Here is a 20,862-nt window from a genome sequence, read left to right on the forward strand (position 1 = left end):
CCAATGAGCATAACTGCCTCTTGTCCTCAGAGCAGCTTGGTTTGTAGGAGACATCATTTGGCTCCGACTGCTGTGCTTCAGTGAATAATCATTTATATAATAATGTATCTGTGCATTTATTTTCCGCGGTGGCTATTACTAATGGTGTGCGGCGCTTAAGGAAAACCTACAGTGACTAAGAAATCCATCACCCGCCGACAATAACACTTGGTGCTGGGAGTGTCGAGCACTCTGCAGGCTGGGGAGCCCCGGCCCCACCTGCCCCCCCCGAGAGCTCCGTGTCTCAGGGTAGGGGCGCTTACAGGCACTTTGGGAACAGCCGGAGCTCACCATGCCGGCCACCCTGTCTGAAGTTGGGGACATATTTTTTTTCCAGTGAAAAGCAAAATTAATTTCCATTTAAAAAAAAAAAAAATCGCTAAACCCAATATGATATTTTCGATCGCCTTTCCTCCCGCGGAGCTGTAGCGGCTGATGCCCGTGTGTGTGTGCCACCATCTCCGGGGCAGGGGGGACTGTCCGGCTCCGCGGCCGCGAAGGGGAGTGTGTTCCCCCCCGCCCCCGAATCCGCGGAGCGGCTGCCCCCCCGCCTCCTGCGCCCCTCCGCCACTTTGGCCGAGCCGCGGCGCGGGGAAAACGCCTCCCGCGGATGCTCCCCCCCCCTCCCTCCCCCCCTCCCCCCCCGCGGCGGGGACACCGGCGGAGCCCGGCTCGGCGGAGCGGGGCGGGGCGGGCGCGGAGAGGGAGGAGCTGGCGGCGGCGGCGGGTGGAAGCGCCTCTCGCAGCGCCGCGCAGTGCGGAGCGGAGCGGAGCGGCCGGGCGGCGGCGAGGGGTCCGGCCGGCAGCCCGCAGCCCGGGCCGGGCGGAGCAGCGCGGAGCGGAGCGGAGCGGCCGCCCCCCCGGGGATTACAGGCTTGCGAGGTTGTTTCGGCGGGGCCGGAGGAGCTGGGGCCGGGCCGCTGCCTCTCCCCGATGGAATTCACCTGAGCGCGGCCGCGGCGAGCCCTGGACGGCGGGAGGGACAGTGCCCCGGCGGGAGCCCGCTTTGTCTCGGGAGAGGACGGGCATGACTTTTTAAAACCAAAAAAAAAAAAAAAAAAATCATCTCCCCCCCCCCCAAAAAAAAAAAAAAAACAAAAAACAACCAAAAGCAGAAGGAAAAAAAAAAAAAATCCGCCCGAAGGAAGGGCCGCGCTGCCGCTGGACCCCGCGGAGGGAGGCGCGTTGGCAGGAGGGGCCGCACCGCCCCGGGACCCGGAGTTGCCGCCGCCGCACATGGTTTCCTTTGTCCTGCTGCTCGCGTAGCTCCGCGGCCGCCGCGCTCCCCGCGCCCGCTCGCACACACGCACACCCCCCGCTCCTGCTCTCTCCTCCCAGGGAACCATCTTGCGGGGAGAGGGGAGGGGGGGCTCGCCCGCCCGGCAAGGATGTCTGTCTGTCGGGCGGCCTGCGCGCCCGGCCCCCGGAGTTGTCCCCCGAAGGATTAGTTGGGGTTTGGCTGCGGGACTTTGAGAGCCGCGCTGGATCGGAGTTTCCCGGCGCCGCCGCGCACACGCACGCACCTCCCGCTCCGCCATGAGCCGCGGGCCGGCAGCCGCGCGTAACCCCCCGCCAGCAGGTAACGGGGCAGCGGGGCGGGGGTTGCGGGGTCCGGCGGGGGGCAGGGGGTGGGGGTGAGCCGGCCCCGCGCGGTGCAGTCGGGGCGCTCAGCCCGGGCACCCCGGGGCGGGATGCTCCGCGGGGTCCCGCGCTGGCTCCGCGGGGCGCGGGCAGGTGCGCGGCGGCCGGGGCCGGTGGCGGCGCAAGTGCTGCGGCGGGGGCTGTGCCAGGAGTGAGTCGAGCCGCGCTGTCTGGACGGGAAATATTTTAGTCATACATCCACTTGAGCGACAGTACGTTCCTTGATGAGGGAAAAATACTCCTTAGGACATTTTTTTTTGCCTTTTTTTTTTTTTTTTTTTTGTTAGCCCAGGGATTGCTGACTTGTCTCATTTCGTGTTGAAAAGGATTAAGCTGCGCTTGGTAACAAGGAGATCTATAGTGGAAAGCGGCCAAAGTGCAAGGAGGGGCTTCTCGCCCTGTCGGTGCGGGGGCTCGGGGAGGGTGGCCCCCCAAACCCGGAGGGCTGTTGGGGCATGAGCACCCCGGGTAGGCTCTGCGCGCTGGAGCCCTGCGCTCTCCCAAAACGTAACGTTGCCAACAGTGTCTTTCCACCAGCTGCTCCGGCAGGACCTGGCAATGATCAGGATAAAGGGGAACGAAGAGAGTTTCACTTCTCTCGTGTAAAAGGGATAGCCAGGCTCCTCTTCCTTGCTTAAACAGCAAGGGCTGAGCACATTGCCTTAGAGCACCCGGCATGGAAATAAAGGCGCTCTGTTGTCTGCACAGATTCCTGTCAATACAGAGGAGATTTTAGGTCAGCGCTGCAAAGGCACTGGATTGTATCCTCCGCGTTAAGTGTTGAGTTGTTGGTTTGTTTGGTTTTTTTAAATTAATTTGGCTTTTTGTTCCTTCAGTGTTGTTGCATGATGTGACTACCTCACTACGAAAAAATAATAGTTGCACGGGAATGGGTACAGTATCTCGTGTGCTGGCAGAGGCTGTATTCACTACTGTATCCCTAGTACATTACCCTAATTGCTCTTTTATATTTAAAGCCGCATTTTAAAGTAATGAAACAGACAGTCAAAGTTCCATCTCACCGTTCAAGACAGTGAAATGGGTTTGGGTTATTTTTATGGTAACCCAGGCAATGAGGTTTTTTTTCAAGTTGCTCTTCCATTCAGTAGTGTGTGGTCAGTAATGCAAAATGAGATTCGCTCTCGGACAAGCTTCGTCTTTGTACAATTATTCCTTTTTTAGACGCATATTGTACTGATAATCATCTCCCAGTTTGCTCACGAGTGATTCTCAGGCAGGATGTATTGTGCACCACGTTACGTCCAAGAAGTGCCACTTCCAGCTTTCACAGCAGTCTTTCTGACTGGTTTCTACAATAGCATAGAAAAAGATGTGCCTGAAAAAAAACATAGCTTAAAAACAATCTGTTAGTTTACGCTTGGCATTACAACAAACTTCTTAAAGAAAGAAAAAAAAAAAATTGTTTCCTCGCGCTAGTGTTTGGAAAAATCAAGCAAATAAGCATCTTACAGCTTCCCTATGCTGTTTTGTTTTGAAACAGTAAAATAAAGTAAGAGCTGAAGCTCTAAGAAGTTTGTTTGCTTTTTAATACTGGATTTTCTTTCTAATAAGAAAGAATGGATCGGAGAGTTTTGACTTCTGAGAGAAGGTGCATTTAAAAAGACAACAACAGATTAAAAATTCACTGGAAAAGGTTCTTTTTAATCAGAGAGCAGGCTGATTGGCAAGGTTAGGAAAGCATTGAGCATCTCTTAATTTGTTGGACTAATATTGGACTGCTCTTTATAGCACATGGCCTTCTTGATCTTTTCAATTTGTGCATTATTCACATATTTTCATTAATTTAGAGAAAGTCGTCACTGAATAATAAATCTATCATTGGGTAATAAATCCAGTGTTTACAAGGTATTTAACCGAGAAGAAATACACCAGCTCAGGTTTTAAATAAGCCAGCAGCACTCTAGTAAAATCTGTCTAGAAGTCTGAAAAAGAATGAAGTTATTTTTAATAATTAATCATAGAAATCTGGTATGTTGTTAACTTGAGGGCAAACAAATTATTTCAGTGTGTTACTACACTGTGATATGCAGTCTGAAGCATATCTACTTATTTATCGGTAATGTCACACCTAAGTTTTCAGTGCAGTCAAGATATTTAATATATGTTGCTTCTCTGATGGTTGTTATCTGGTTTTGAATTGAGAAAATCCTTCCCTTTAGCAAAAAAAAAAAGCAACCTGCTTTCCAAATAGACAGTATTTTTAATTATTCTTTCTGAATCCAGTGAAAAAACAGTTTCTAGGAGAAGACTAAAATCTTTCTCAAGTGTTGCATTTTATCCCTGTTTGCAGTATTTTCATTACTGAGCACATTTCTTTCGATGTATTTTCAAACAGCAGACTATCTCTCAGCGGGGTTGGATCCAAGACAGAGTCCAAAATTGAACAGCTCTCTGCATTTTGTGAATGTGTAGGTGGTAGAAGTTTGAGCTTTAGATGTATGTATGTGTGTATTATGTATGTGTGTGTGCGCAAACACAGCAGCACACAGACGCATAAACTTAATGCTTTCTGCTTTGGGGCTCAGGGTGTTTGTAAAATTAACATTTGCGGGGTTACCTTCCCCTGTCTGGTTTCTTGCCATTACTGTTTCTGAAAGGGGGAGCTCAGCGTATTTGTGTGAAACTTAAGTTAAGGGTTTTTAATAATAGGTGGAAAGATTAACTGGCATGCTTGCCTACAAACAGCAGTAGTAGATGAGGTACTCACACGGTATTGGGAGGAAAATCCTCCCACAGATAAAGATGGCTTGATGAAAAATAAAATGGATTATTAGTTTATACAGAATGTGGTGTCAAGAATCAGTTATTCTGATGAAGGCAAATCTTATGTGGAAATACATACTAAATACTAACATACTCTTTATTTTTCAAAGAGTTTGTCACAGCCATTTATGAAATTACTAACCTAAGTTATCAGCACTGCTTTAAAGATGGTAAAAATCAAATGGTTGACACAGCAGGGGTCTCCAGAAATACTTTAAAAATTAATTAAGAAATCCGCAATTCTGTGAATTCCCAAAACCATGCTGTCTGAGTCAAAATCATGACTCTTCTCCATTGCAAAATCAATGTCAGAATGTATTGGATAATTACAGTACAAAAATATAGTTTCTGTGCGGCTAATACGTTGAATAATAATAATAAAAAAATCATTTCTTTCTTTATTAAATAGAATCTTTCCAAATAAATATCTGCACTGCAGGGTGGTGAAGCACAGCCAAACAGCACCACCCTATGGACAGTTTTCTTGGGAGGCTGCAGCTTCCATGAGCTGTCTTGGTTTTGTCACCTGATTTGTTTCTCTAAAATATACATACATATGTGTGTGTATAAATATACTGCCATGCCTTTTGAAATCTATCACTTGTAGAAAATGTAACTTTTTTTTTTTTTTATTGGTCTTTCAGGCATCTGATGCCAGCTCTGAAAAACTGTTCAACGCTGTTACAAATAAAGGTAAGACTGCAATTCACATCACAAACATATTTTTTTTTCACCACACATTTCTTTTCATGGCAATTTCAATGGGAGATGAAATGTAACTTGTCTTGCAGAAATGTCGCAATCAGCTTGTTAGTGCTTTTTATGTTTCTCTTGGTTTCAGACATGTTCTGTATGCTTGGTAATTGCTTTGCTTAATATAAAATATAGGCTTTAAATAATGCATTGCCTGCCAGGTCAGAATTAATTTAAATAACAATATTAGGGAATAGTTTATTTTACAAATGGCTTTAATTTAAGCTCATTTAAATAACTGTAAGAGTTTTCAAAATGTTTTAACTTGATTGTTACTCATCAGCTACATGATAGACGTGGAATTATGAATAGCCAATTTGCACTGCTGACAGTAATAACCAGCCAACGTTTAGTATTCACAGGATAATAGTCATAAACCATGGCTTACTGTGCTGTGTGCTTTCTGTAGAGTTAATAAATGATATAGAGGGCCACATTTAAATATTCAGTATCCCATTAATTTCTTCCAAACAGCAATCCAGAGAGAGAGTGGCTAATGATATAACAGTACATTAAAGGAAAACTTACCCTAAATCAGTGCCAGTGAGCTTCTGTGCAGCATGTCCTGAAGCAGCATTATTAGAAAGACTGTAGGCTGTAGGGGTTTTCTATTTTTAATTCTTATTTTGGTTTGGTTTGTGTTTTTGCAAGGAGGGTCAAGGGAGCAGCTCCAGGCATGAATATAATTCAAAGCCTTCAAAACGCATCTGTTTTTCACCCCACTGTCCTACTTCTTGATGGCAGTTCCTGATAACTGCTTAGTAAAAGGGTGTGCTTCTGTCTGTAAACTCATGGTGTTTTAACTTACTGTTGTTTAGAGCGTTTGAGTCACTTTGCATTAGAAGAGACAGTTTTGATTAGCTTGAAATTTAGGTCCTTTTTGTTGACTAGGTGTGGATTTGCTCAGTATTTGCCCTGTGTGCTTTTCACCGGGTTTGGGTTTGTTATTTAAGTGGGTCATTCTGGTGGTTTTCTGTGTCTTTTACTTCCACGAAGCTGTAGAGGTTTAACTGGGGACACTATGTGACCCCATTACGTTTGGGATTCCCATGCTGATGGGCCATTGCTTCTGAAATCTTTTGCTGCATATTGAATTATACTTGTATGTAATTGCGTTATGGATCCATATTCCTGTTTTTCGTATGTTAGCATCCTTTGGAAATACAGTCTGGATTATTTCTACTGTCTAACTAGGTTATCTCACTTGGCAAGCTAATATATCCTTCCTGATGAATTGCGTTTACAGGGTCCCCCTCAGCCCCTCCATAGAACAGGCGGCACAGATAAGTAGAAAGGACGAGTTGTGTGTTTGGAGTAACCCAAGGCCCCCAAACTACATGTGACTGCATCTTTATTTTGCTAATTCGCTGTAAAAAGCTTTGGCATTTGAGCAGCCCTTTCTTGGGACTGGGCCAGGGGGATGGAGAAGCCCAGGCAGTGAATCCACATTCCTGATGGAGGCCTGTAACCAGGGCGAGGGGCTCTCCTCCCCCGGGAGGTGATTGATGAAGAGTAGGCCCCTTTTCCTCTTCCTTTCGTTTTTTTTCTTTTTTTTTTTTTTCTTTTTTTTTTTTTTCTTTTTTTTTTTTTCTTTTTTTTTTTTTCTTTTTTTTTTTTTTTGTTGAATCAAACACATTTCCCACATTCTTATTTTTGTTTACTTACGGAGCTTGATTCGTGGCATCTATTTGGTTGTGAATACCCATGCTTGACAGGGAGCTTTTTCTTCCGAGCTACTTTTCTTTGGTGATTTAGTTCCCTTGGAAGGATTAGGGTTTCTTTGTGTAGCCTAAAATCAACATGGGCTTTTCGAAGCTTTGCTTGGGAAACCGTACACAAATAAGCTTTTTAGTTGATGGTAGATTATTCCTTTGCCCCTTATTTCCATCAAAATGGCGTCTTTCTTTTCTCCTCCTGAGTTTCCCCTTAAAGCCATATGCTAATTCCTGTTGGTAACATGAATGACAAGGGAAGAATCAATGCAAATCCAGGTGCGGCCAAACTAGGCTGACTGGTATTTTGGGGTTTTTTTGTTTTGGTTTTGTTGGTTGTTTTTTTTTCCACTGGGAGAAAGAGATTAAGGGGAAAGAGGGCGGAAAAAGCATAGGAGACAGTTTTGTTAAAGGGATTAGCATTCAAACTGCTAAATATCAGGAAAAGAGCTTCAAAAAAGATCCCCTGTTTGGAGATAATGTCAATAATTGCTTGCAGCCAGGTGCAGGGGCTCTCGCTGCGGCTGGCAGTGGTTGGGAGGCTGTTGCCTTCTCTAAGTGTCTGCCCTGGGGACGTCTGACGACTGCCCGGGCGCTGTCAGTTTGATATATTCCAAGTTCAAGTTCTCTTTCTGCAATTCATTCTGTTTGCTTCCAAGCCAGTTCTTCCCCACTGTGTTGTCCGTGGCTGCTTTTGCCAAAAGCAATAAAAGTCACTTGTAAGAAAGGTCAGATTTGCATTGGGTAAATCATGATGAAACCTTCAAAGCTTCTGGCTGATGGACTAGGCTGGGAGGGCTCGGCCGACTGACAAGTGTACATCCCTCCGTGTCCACAGCCGTTCCTCTCCACTGGCCCACCGCTACCCGTGTCTCACACATACTTTTTTTTTATCCTTGCCACTTTTATTTTGCAGAATTATTTATAGCTGAGGTAGCTATAAATTGCAGAAGCAATATATTTACAAAGAAGGTAGAAATCCTGAGGTATTTTAAGTCTTGTGTATGCATTTTGTCCCCTTTCTGTCATTTAGTTGTGGACTTCGAGGCCAAAAATGAGATCAAACTCAAGGTGTGATGGATTAGTATGGTTGTGTAATGTGGAACAGTTCCTTCCTCAGAAATACCAATAATTAAGAAATCTAGAGCAAAGTGAAATCGCCCCCAAAGGTCCCTTGAAGAGCTGGTAAAACCCCTTGAGGAGAAGCCTCTTAACTTTCTTTTAGGAGTTAGCTGCCCTTAGAGTTGAATGGGAAGATGCATCCCTAAATGTAGAAGGGTGATGTGAGTTTTGGGGGGTGGCATGTGGATGTTGGGGCCCCTCAGGGCTGGGTTATGTGTCATAGCTAAGCAATGCTGCATTGGAGGGGGCTGTGGGGTTCCCACATCAGCGCTGCGCCGTCACTGCTCCCAGAGGTCCCCAGCCCTGCGCCACGTCTGCAGCAGGGTGGGAATCTGGGAGGGATGTGCCTTGGTCCTCAGGCCAGGAATCGCTGTAGCTGCAGCTGAAATGAGTTGTCCCCGGTCATGAATCAGAGCCCTGTGCTCCACCGCTTGGGCAGGAACACTTTACCCTGTAATGCTTAAAATTATCTAGGGAAATGATTCCTGTGGAAATCCTGGTGGCTGTGTTGGGAGATAAGCACCCAGGGGTCTGGGACCTTAGTCATGCTTGAAAAAGGAGCTGTTAACATCTGAATGAATGAGATGGACGAGGGATGGAAGAGGAGTGCATCTCCCGCCTGCAGCGCCAGGTCTGTCATCTCCCTTCCAGTTTGGCATTGCTGCTTAGTCTTTATGTCTTTGAACAAACATAACTTTTTGTTACCCTCTGAGAGCATCAACCTTAGCACCATTAATCCTGACCAAAGTACAGGTTTTGTTAATGAATTTTTGTAACATGACTTTCCAGCATAATTAAATTCCATTATCTCTTAATAATTTAAATAGACACATCTGAAGGTGTAGGGCAGCCAGTTCCTACTACTACTGTGTATTTTCATTTATGTTAACTCCCTCCTACGTACCCTTGGAAAACAGCTTTTCCTGGAGGGAGAAATGAGTCCCAGAGTGATGAGGTTTTCATTTGTGCTGTATATTGAAGTTTGCCTTTGATCAGGAACACAATTGGGCTGTTACAGCTTTTTATGTTCAAATTGTTTACAGGATGTTCATGTAAACTTTATGAATCCTTCTGCTTTGTGGCACCACCAGCTGTCAGGGAAATATTTATACTCTCAGCTGGAAGTAGATCAAGGTGTCTGGGTTACTAGTCTTCACTCATGGCTGAAATACCGGTCAGATCAAGTCCTGGCTTTTTAGGCAGTTCTACAGCAGTATCCCTTCCCTAGAAAAACAGGCATATTGTTGTTTCTCCCTTGGTTTGTCTGTGGTGAATCACTTCTTGAGGATCCTCTACGACATCTATTTCTGTAAACAAGTAAGGAGCTAGAGTTGGCAAATACTTGTCTGCTGATCCCATTCACAGGAGATCCTTGGCTGTAGAGAAGTGCTCTCGCTCTCTCCAAGTAAACCATCCCCGCAGCATCTCATGTTGAATGGAAGTCGAGCGGCTACTATATAGATGGCACATGTGCAATATTAACGTGGCCATTACACCTCAGAACTGGCTGCTGCTGCCACTCTCCTTCCCAGGGGTCTGTAGGAATCTACCTAACATCCTCACTCACTGGGTATATGCTCTCAGTGTTACTTTTGATTTTTGAGAGGGCTGCTGTCTGCATATGTTGGTCCTCCATGATACTTCTTTTCTCTTTACTGAAATGCTTCTTCCTAGCTTGCTGTTAGGGCTCCGGAGCAATCCCAGCGCTGCAGGAAACCCACCCCTCATCCAGCAAACCTCAGGGACTGCTGAATCATATGAGCAGTTTTGCAGATTTCTTTTTTTGTGGTTGTTATGATGGCTCGCCCTCCCAAAGTGATACCCTGATGATGGTTTCTCCTTGCCTTTCTGGCAGAGACTTCCCTGGTGGCTTTGGATTACTTGTTTTGCCTGTGTTTTGTGGGTTTAAAGAACTTCTCAGTATTTTCCATGTGAAAGCTCAGTGTCTCATTAGTGAGAGACCGAGCACTGGAAAAAGCCTCCTAGTTTGAGGACCCCAGGTTTCTTGTAGCTGTGAGTTAGATTAGAAGAACCAGTACATCACTTCCCTCTAACTTCCAAGTCAGGCAGACTGAAAAGTCAATATATATCTTGAGATGGTCCTTTGTTCTGATACACGAAAAAGCAAGGCAGTTATTTCTGTGCCATGAAGTCTTTATCTGAGCAAAGAATTTGTTCCATAACTTCCCCTTATGGCTGCATCTCCTGAGTACAAACCACTTCATCCATATGCTTTCTATGCCCCCTCCCTCTTTACATGTTGATGGTTTTTTGGCTGGGACTTGGCAGTCAGGTGGGGTTGACAGCGCTGGGAGATACCATCGCTGTTCTGTAGCTGCAGAAAAAGATTGCTGGATAACGTGGTGTACCCACTGTGCTCAGAGGGACAGTGAAAGTCAAAGGTAGCCTCTTCCAAAACCTTTCATATTCTTAAATCCTAAAACTTAGTCTTACACAGCGAGAGTCTTCCAAGTCTTCACTAATAAATTTTTTACTTAGTAATTCCAAACAAAACTGTAAATCAGCCAGCATGGTACAAGCACCTGTAGGCATTGGCTTTTCTTGACCAAAATAGTGGGGACAGCTGAAAGTGTTGTTCTAGACACCCTTGCCCATTTAGGCTGGTATCAATTACCCTTTGGTGTTAGTTGGTGATCACGTTCCCTTAAGAGTTCATTTAAGGCTGTTGCTTTTAGCAAAGTCAAACTATTCCTGTCTCAGTGGGCAAAATGGCAATATTTACTAACACATAAGCATATCTATTCTGAAGAGAGTATTTGTTTTACAGATTAACCTATATTTGATTTTCTCAAAAAAGACTTATCAGCATCAGACTGTAAAATAACAAATCGCAATAATCCTTTCAAAGTAAGGTGGAAAAATTTTTGGGATAGGAGTGTTTTGATGACAAACATCCTGATTGACATACCTGCAGTTAGCGGAGTCCAAGCTGGAGTCTGTCGTGAGGTTTCATAGATGGAGCATCCTGCAGACCTCCCATATCTGGCCTGCTGTTAGTCTCTCCCATGTAATAAAATGTTGTTTTCTCTGAAAATGTATGTTTATTTAACTAGGTCTCTTTTTGCTTCACAATCTGGATTCCATTCAGTCAGTTACCACTCCAATTAACTAACAATTATTTAACATTAACAGTAATTACAGACGCCAGTTAAGCGCCTACAGATGTCAACTGTTAGCTTTGTACCTAATCACTCAATGAAATGGAGAAAGTTCAACAAACATCAATTAGCCAAGCAATTAGTATGAGGTAGGAAAGAGCATGTTATCGTGTGTGAGCTGATTCAATTTATTTTATTTTGTCAGTAAAACACACACACAGACAAGCAGCAATAAGTTGCTGAGATTAGATAAAGCTGTATTGTTTTGCTGCTTATACAAGATTTTTTCCCTTCTCTCCCTTACGTAACTTAAATGTGCTTTGCCAAGCATTTGTTATCTCATCAAATACATTTCATTTCAATTGGAAAAGTACAGAAATGTCATTTTCAGCAGAGTCAAAGACCATTTACATCAGGTTTACACCAGCAGGCATGAGCTTCACCCCAGCAGAACTGTCACCTTAGCAAAGCTACTTCCGCAAGTTTAACCTTCAAGTTAAACCAAGGACTGTGTAAACACTAACGCGCTTACACAATGGATATCTGGTTTTAGATAGCACCGAACAACATGAATCAGTTCCTTCATCTGATTTATCCACGTATTTAATGTTGATAGTGGGTTGACTTGGGCTCCACTTGGGCTTTGCTGCGTTGACTTGGGCTCCACTTGGGCTTGCTTAGGTTGTAAGAGGACAAAAGGGTCTCCTCAAAGGGTTCCTCAACACAGCCTGAGCTGTCCCAGCTCAAGGGTGGGAACAACCTGCACAGGGTGTTTCCATTGCATGCGGCTGTCTGAAGAGTGCTGCGTATCCCCAGTTTTCGTGGGGATTAACGGTGCCTCCAGTAGCACCATGGTACCGTACATTGTGTGCGTGTGTGGCTCAAAAAAAAAAAAAGAATCAGACAGAAGCCGTTGATTTCTAGCCACCATCCAAGGTGTATTGCAGACCTCTCTTTTAAGATCTTTTGAAGGCTGTAGCCCTGTGTAGAAAGTGCTCGGTATGCAGCGCATGGTGTACGTGGGGTGCCCGGGCTTCCCAAGTACCCAGCTGTGTCACTAACCCACCAGTTCACCTCCATAGTCCCTCTTTCTATAGGATCTAATGTCTTCTCACTTGGCACAATTTAACACCCCTTGCTCAGGCTGTGTTACATCCAGCTACTGTTACTTTGGAGTGCATTTTTTTTTTTTTTTTAAATTATCTCACATCCTACGGTCTTGACACTCTTGATGTCAGTAGGAGTTTCATGGGGACATCTATATGAATTGTGGGGTTTTTTTCTTTTTTTTTATAAAGTCTTCATAACTGCTTAAAAACCAAAGCAAAGTGGCCTTTTTCTTCCAGTCCCTCAAACAAGAATGCCTTTTGCCTTCATCACCACACTAACATAGTTTAAATGTTTCTCCACATAAAATGATCCCACAAAGTAAGATATTATTTTATCATGCAGACTGCCCACAAAAGTCATTTGAATTAGTCATTGTTTCCCAAAGTACGGGAATAGGAGTGGAGAACCACAGGCAGATCTCGCCATTGCTTCCAAAGTCTCAGCTTTTTTTTTTTTTTCTAGAAAAACACAGTCTGAACATGTGAAAAAACCTTCAGTGTGTGACTTGTGCAATAATATTTGTCTGAGTAGGCAGAAAAACTGAAATCGAGCTTTCAAGTGAGAGCTACCACGTTCATTCTGGTGGCAAAGAAGACCTTGTGAAGGATGATACTTTAAACCGGTGAATTTTTAACTTTCTTGTGGCTCAGCACAGATTATCCAAAAGCAAAGGCAGGGCCTTGCCACGAAGCCACGCCAGCATTTCTCAAGATACAGAGAGGGTTGCAAGAGGGCAGTTACAGTCTCAAGGAACAGAATAAACAGACCCTAATTTGTCCTCGTTTAGGCTTCAGATCAGTAACATGCTTCATCGCTTGACTGACTTTAAACACTTGTTAACACCAAGCATTTACTTAAGTGCTTTGCTGGATGAGGGCCACAAGAGTAAATCCTGTGACACCCTTGAGACTTTTAGCCACCCAGGCATCACTTTTATTTCCTTTTTTTTCTGTCCTTAGTGCACCTCTGTGACTGAGGGGGCTCGAGCACCTTTAGCCAGTCCCTGTCCCCAGCAGGTCCTGCTCTCTTCCCCCACCTTGCTGCTGCCCTGGCTTTGGTTGGACTCTGTGAGCTGATTTCTCATCAGAAATCCAAATGCAGCAAGGAAAGGGGAATGATTTTGCAGCTGAGTTGTCTTGAGTGGAAGGTCCGGTGCAGGAGAGGGAGCAGAGATGCACAAGGCAGAGAATGGACAAAGCCAGAGGGGCTGCCCCTGCCTTTGGCACTGGCAGGAGCAGCCCAGCCACAGCACAGCTTCCCCCTGTGATCGCAACTTGTCCTGTGTGCAGTTATTTAGTGTAACATAAACTATATTCGGAGCTAGATGTGACTAGTACAGCTGCCAGGAGCATGCTGAGAAATGCTTCAAGTAGCGAGTGAGTGTGTGTCTGGAAGGGGTGTTGGGTAGCATTCAGCAAGCTGTTTAAAAAAAGCCAGTGTAAACGTATACTTAGTGGCAAACAGAAGAGCAGATAAACCGATTTAAGGTCTTTTAGAGCAGTTAATGGTCTTGACTCACATATGCTAGATATGCTAGGAGGGGAAGGCAGGAACTGGTGGTGGGGTTCCTTCTATATTGTTCTAAAAAAACTTTTTGGTTTTTTTTTTTTTTGAGCTGAAGACCTGGACTCACAAAAGGAGGTTCAAAGTGGGGCCAGGGTAGAATTTAGAATTTCCAAGTCCAAGAATGTAAGACTCAAACCCCACCCGACTGCTAGAGTCTGTGTTTACTGCAACAGGATTTCCCCTGGCAGCTGAAGTCCTGGCCTAAGGCATGCTCACAGCTTGCCCTGACCTCACCAGGGCCACCTGGCTTATTCCTATCTTCAGCTTACAGCCAGAGTTGCTCCCCAAACCCCGTGTTGCCCCCTTGCCTAGAGCTATCTAAAATTGATGCAAAGTCTTTGGAGAATGGGCCAAGCCACCTTCTTCCTCAGCCCTCTATGGGAACCTGATCACTGGGTTGATATTTGTGCTCTGTGACTTCTTCATGGGTTTTCACAAAATGTTGTGGGGTCACGAGGCAAGAGGGATCTGGAGGACTTGGGCTGCTGGGTCAGCGCTCAGCCTGGGGCGAGAGAGGGGGGCAGGAACCTGCAGCTTCGCTGCTGCACATGTCTTATGGGATGATGAGGGGAGTGGGGGGAAGGACGAGGTGTAGTGCTGCTGAGCTCCCACAGTAATTTGCTATCATTTCCAAATATTTCAAGTTAGCGGGCACTTTTGAAAATTGGAGGCAGAGGAATTTGAGCAGCTTGTAATAGAAAACAGCTGCTGCAGAGCAAGCTGTGTCCTAAGAAAGAACTACTTCATGAACATAGGTCTGCTGAGTAATAAAGCCACAAATTAATACTTAGTTCATTTACTAGGTTGTTAGTCCCATAAGCACTTAAACTTCATTTGTTAAAAGAAACAGTATTATAAAAATCAAAAGCAGATGAACAAAAGCCCTGGTTTTACTTTTGCTTGCTGGTTTTTATTGTTGGTTGGTTGTACAACTGCAGCCTCAGCAGCTTTCAGCAGGTGGGATTGTTGCTTGGGTACAACAGACTCTGCTGCAACCATTTTGTTCTGTCCTGTGATAGTAACGGTGATTCTTTTCCCTCTCCTCCTTGCTTGTGTTGCTGAGATAAATGATTATTAAATTCTGGCCATTTTTCAGTGCTGAGCAGGACCTGCTGTCTCTGTGGAGGGGTGAGAAGCTGTGCCGGGAGTACAGCACCTGCTATAAATCTTAACCTCAAGTGTAGATCTCCTTCAGAACTGGAAATAGCAGCTCTCCTTGGGGTAGCAGAAAGAGAGCATTGTCGCTGAGGGAACTGGTCCCCAAGGTGGTCCTCAGATTTGTTGGTTATGGGGGGCAATGAGACACTTCAGGCATTGGTAGATGGAAAGTCTGATAAGGATGCTGAGATTTTGACACTTCTGAGAGAGAACTGCTTGAATTTTTCCTCTTGCATGTGACTGTATCTAGATATGAGGTACCTAAGCTGTTACTTAGATACTCCTGACACGCTTCCTGAGGTCTGAACAGGTCTTACTTAGCTGACTGGGAGAGCATGGGTTCTCACCTCACCTCTTCATCAGGAAAGACAGAGGAATGATCTTGGTCTTTGTTTTGGTCTTAATTCCTTGCCAGAATTCCTTACTTCCTTGTGTTTCTAACTCCCAGTCAAGTGGGTGTTGATTTGAAGGTGAGGATTGTGGCTGTATGAATAAACAGCCTCCAGTGTCTTTGGGATCTGGGAAGGAGTTACCATATGGATGGAAAAGTGGAAGTGGTCCTCATTTAGGAAAGAGCAGCATGAAAGGGTAGTGCTGCCCAGGTTCTCTGAACACATACCTCCAGCAGGGATGAGAACGTGCTTGGGAGCAGTGCTACCAACCATGACGCACCATGTATGTCCTCTTCCACCACACCAAAAGAAATCCCATGATTACATCAGACATGTTTAAAGCAGACCATTCTAGGCAGAGTTGTTTTGAAGACTGTGGTTCTTGAGTAACCAGCTCATTATAATCCAGTTCTTATTTGAACAGTCACGTCTGATTGCAGACGGGGTGAACAACCCTTAGAGTACACAAGCCTGTAAGCAGCTGGACTGATTAACTTGTGCTGGTACCGGTCATGAAACTGTGCCTGTGGTGCTGCTTGTGGGGATGCTCTGTATACCTCAAGAGAGATGTCATAAGTCATGTGAGGCCAGACCCACTGCCATGAACAAACAGGTCTCTGTTGACTATGTTTGGTTCAGGCTCCAAGGGAAATCATAATCTTTTGGTACAGAAGCTCGTACTTGAGCATTTGTAAGGTTAAAACAAAACCAAATGGCTCTATGTATTGAATTAGAAAGCTCTTTTTTGTTTTCTGTGTTGCAAAGGTCACTTTTCTTGTCTTGCAGCTTTTCTCCATGCTATGAGCAGTTTTCCTTCCTAAAAATTTGCTGTTGTACCTGCTCTTGTGTTTTCCCAATGGTTTCTCTAGATACGTCATGCCTAAATTAGAAACCTATGAATTTCTACTTGGAGGGAGAAGAAATGAGAGTACTTGTCTCTGATGAATGTGGTGAAGTTGCTAGTGCTTATCTTATAGAGTGTTTTCTGGTATGTGCACCTGCATAAATATTTAACAAAAATAAGTATCTTCTTCCAGTGACCCTCTTTAAAGGATCAGAGGCAAATGCTGTCAGGTCATCAGGTGCTGTATGTGTTTCCTGTGATGCAGGCGGGATGCCACGTAAAGTTTGTGTAGATAAAACCCAATTGGATCAGTCAGGCAAGCCCAAGCCACTTCCTTTCAGTGCGTGTAGTGATGACCAGCATGATGATTTCTGAAGGTTGCTTCTGCAGAACCCAGTCCTGCGAGACATTAGGTGTGTTTGTGGGCATCGTGGGTGTGAGTCCAACTTACTGGAACAGTCTCATGTGGACAGCAGGTGAGCCACAGAGCAGGAGAGGAGACTTGTGCCCCCCTTCTATTTCTCTTCAGGTTGCTCTAATGCCTTAGGCATTGTGTGAGCCTTCCTATTCTGGTGATGGGTCTCGATTGAAGTATTTTTCCATCTGCTTCCATATCTTCTCCCTGTATCTATGTGCTGACTCTTATTCTTAAATTGTAGGTGTTTCGACGATGTTTTGTCCTGTTTGCACAGCCCCTCACACTGTGCAAGCCAGGCCCACAGCCAGGGCTTGTGGGAATCACTGTAATACAATTAAATGTTGATAATAATCATCTGGCAAGCTGTTACACTTGTCTGGAAAGGGCTGGGTAATATGTGCGTGTAGGACAAGTCTGTACATCTTTTGAATTAATAAAAAAATAAGTTTGTCGACAAGCCAGCCTGTAGTAAATTAACACCTTGCTTAAATAGTCAGCTGATAACTTGAAGTGGAGGGTGGCACTTTAATAGTTAAGGTGGTTTGCTCTGTCTTCACATGCTCTGTCCAGTATTTCATCTTATTCAAATAACCTAATTGCTATCCAGCCTTTCAACAGCACATCATCTTAGCACCTTGCTGCCAAGACAGTTATTCACCTAAAGGCCTCATTATGTTTTTCCAGTCTTTCAGGGGCCAAAAATAACTTGACAATATCTGCTCGATACTCAAGTCTCTAAATGACAAACAAATAATTGGGTGAAGCAAACTCTAAGCACAGTGCAGCTGACACAGACCACTGTGTGCAGAGCCCTTAATGATAACAGACACCACTCCGCTTGGTTCGTGTCAGAGCAAATCTTTAAGCAGCAGATAGTGCTGAGACATGAGGGTGACAGCTTGGGAAATAGCGTGCTGGTTATTGCAGCCAGCAAGGAGGGTCTCTTCAGCAGTCTGTGACAAGTCACTGTCATTTTCCTGAAGGTAAATGGCTGACATCTTAGAACAAAGGCTTAACAATAGCATTAAAAAATAAAAATTAAAAAAATCACACACGTCCTGTCATCTGAGAGAGCTTATAGGTGGGCCGGGAAGCAGTCCATCTTCCCCTTTTCATCTGATATTATAATTAAAGTTGATTGCCATGAGTGGCTGTGCATACTTAAAAATTAGATTAGCCAGTAAATTGTCTCTAATGATGGTTTTTATTGCTCTGGTAGGTTACACAAAAGCAATGAATGCGCCTTTCTTTGGAGTGTGTTAATACCTCCTGAGAAGGCAGGGATGGCCTGCAGCAGGGGTCCCCAAAGTACTATTCCCCCCAGTAAGACAGACACCTCTGTGGTCGTGGTCCTTCAGCCCGCTGGGTCTGGCAGCATCAGCAGGTGCACCCGGGCAGGGACCTGCCCAGCAGCCTGGACACAGTCCCGTGTCCTCGTGTCAGGTGCCACAGGGCGCTGCCCTTCCTCTGCTCATCGTCTTGGCAAAGCCCAAATTTCCAGAGGCTGCCACAGCACAGGGCTCCTGTGCGTCCACTGCGGTGCCGCTGCATGCGGGAAAGCACGCTGGAGGCCTTTAGCACATTCCTGGGTGTTAGACTGTATTACTAATCCTGTGTGACTTAGTGTAGGTAATAAAATAGAGTGGATGCATTAAGAAGTGTGTGACAGATGCCGTAACTTGAAATTTCTTGGAATTGCTCCTTTCCTTAACACTAAGTTACCTTTTCTGTGCATGCAGGCGAGTAGCAAATCAGGATTTTCAGGCGCATCAGTACAGGTGCACATACACAGGTCACACTAACAGCCGAGCACGGGTATTGGGATTTTCCTCCAAAATGCTTGTGCTTGCTTTTTAGGCATAGGTAATGTCATTTGGATGAGCTGTGGGGGATGTGGTGTAGGGGAGAACTTTGTAGAGTCGGGCTGAGGGTTGGACTCGATGATCCCGAGGGGCTTTTCCAACCTGAATTATTCCGTGATTCTATGTTACTAAGTAGATCGTGGGGCAGAGGAAGGAGCAGCATTACAATGTTATTGAAAGTGGTTCAAAAAGATGCTAAGGGGGGGAATGTTACTTGTCTTGGCAAAGAATCTGTAGCATTTTTCTGCAATGTTTTATGATTCTGCTGCTGCTAGCAGTTAAAACTAGGAGTGGCCAAAAAATTTCCGGCAGTTAAGGAAACTTCAAAGTTCAAAAAAGATCACCCTATTTTATAGGTAAAAGTTTGCTTTCACAATTAACATGTCTGTGTTGTTTATTTTGGTAAATATATACGGATAAAATAATTTGCAAAAGCAAACAAATACTGAAGGCTACAAATATGATTCCATCTTTGAGATGATTCTTCAGGAAATGATGAACAGACTTCAGCAGTTTTCATTTAGAAATTTAGTTTCTGTTTGCCTTCCTTGGCTAACTGGAGAACCCAAGCACTGATTAAAATCCATACTTTATCCCTGGGTGTTCATTTTCTCTCTGCAACTTAAACTTTGTCCTTTGTAGATAGGATTAATATATTCTGTTAGGCTATGTTTTTAATATATAAAAAGCACGCAGTTAACTTGCTCTGACAGGCAGAAGGTAAATTATTTCCCTAGATCTCAGACAGTTTAGACTCTTTTTAAAAAAGAAAAAAATTGCTTATACTCTACCTTTTCCCCTGAGGAGTAAATGTGAGGTGTAGGCATCACATACTTTTTGACATGGTATATTCGAGTTTTCTATTCATCACAGCAACATGTAGTAGCCCAGAAGCAGATGTCCCAAAGGCAATTTGGTGGTGCAACATGCCGAACCTCGCCTTGTCAACAGGAACATTCCTGTGATTTTATTCAATAACAAGCATTGTATGAAATGGGAGCTTCACAGAGTAATAATTCATGTTGTATTTAGAAGATTAAAACCAAACAGCAGCAGGATCTGAGCTGCTTATGTTTAAGTATAAAACTAAAGAAGGAACATAAGAGAGTGTCTCAGGAAATACAGTATATTGTACATAAATATGAACTAGAGCAGATGAGATTTGGGACAGAAAGTCTGTGGAACTGAATTCGTTTGAGACATCCTGCAGCCTTTTAATGCAAAAGATGCTGATAAGAAAAACTGGGACCAAGTAGCAATCCAGGTGCTTGGAAGTAATCGAAGAGCAATGCAGATAAATAATCACTGTCAAATTACGGGAAAATTCTTCAATCCTTGACTAAGTATTCCTTGAACTAGGCAGTTTGGGGCTTATTTTGGCCCCCAGGCTACCAAGGGAACACTGTTTAATGCAGCTTGAACTAACACAAGCCCTTCTGAGAACACTGGGTTTGTTGCAGTGGATTATTTGACTCCACTTAAACACGTTCTTAAGCAATAGAGCCACGTGCACGTGGGCTTGTGTGTCCGTGCCACCTCTCACCAATTTAATGCTCTTAAATTCCTTTTTTAATTAACATCGTACAGTGATTGCTGCTGCTGCTAGTCCCTTTGAGCAAATGAAAGGAGAGCAGATGGTCTGGGTGTGACCCAGGCAGAAAAATTGATTGTTTGGGACAAATGAGTGCTTTCAGCTTTGCAAAACGAGACTGAAATTAATTTATGTAGCTTTGTGGAGGTGAAGGTGTGCTCAAAGTTAAATCCTATGGTAAAATTTCAGGTCCTGTTTTCTTATATATGGAAAATATTGTAGATTCGGCCGTCCCTTGGACAGCAGCAGTTGGTTTTGAGTACAAAAGATTTACGGATATGCGCTCTTAAAACCAGAATTATACAGACTCCGTTTTTTCCTTAAGCATTTGCAGGAATGCAGTTTCAAGTACATATAGCTATGTATGTTTTTAGTAATACTCGGTCGTTTGACATGGTGTCTTGCCAAAAATGAAATCATTAATGAACTCCACAGGGTATTTATGCAGATCCAAAGCTGCTCATTACGTCTATTTTTAAGTACGTTGCTGTGTTGATGGCGGGGGGAATTTGTTGAAACCTGTAGCGTAAAACTTGTAATTTTGTTTGCTAACACTTGCAAAAGATTACAAATGTGATCCAAGGCCCTTTGAAGTCAAGGGGAGTAATGGGATCATTAGCGTAGGAATTAGTACATGTTTTTCTAATATAATGCTCTTACACGACGCTCTGGGAAAAGCTCTCCCTCCCTCCCTTCCCATCTCCTCCCGTGGTGGGAACGCACACGACAGTGATGATACGTGGGGGTTTCT

At 44.4% G+C, this 20,862-nt stretch overlaps 1 protein-coding gene across 8 annotated transcripts in view; it reads left to right on the plus strand.

Moving 5' to 3' along the window:
• AUTS2 (activator of transcription and developmental regulator AUTS2) overlaps positions 1 to 20,862 on the plus strand; it is a 788,413-nt gene that overhangs the window by 710,488 nt on the left and 57,063 nt on the right. For all 8 annotated transcript variants that reach the window (XM_074923165.1, XM_074923167.1, XM_074923170.1 and 5 more), the window contains one exon: positions 5,109 to 5,157. In XM_074923165.1, coding sequence (XP_074779266.1) covers positions 5,109 to 5,157 — 49 coding nt within the window. The remainder of the gene's footprint in view (positions 1 to 5,108; positions 5,158 to 20,862) is intronic.

The sequence above is a fragment of the Athene noctua genome, chromosome 19, assembly GCF_965140245.1.
Source record: "Athene noctua chromosome 19, bAthNoc1.hap1.1, whole genome shotgun sequence".
NCBI lineage: Eukaryota > Metazoa > Chordata > Aves > Strigiformes > Strigidae > Athene > Athene noctua.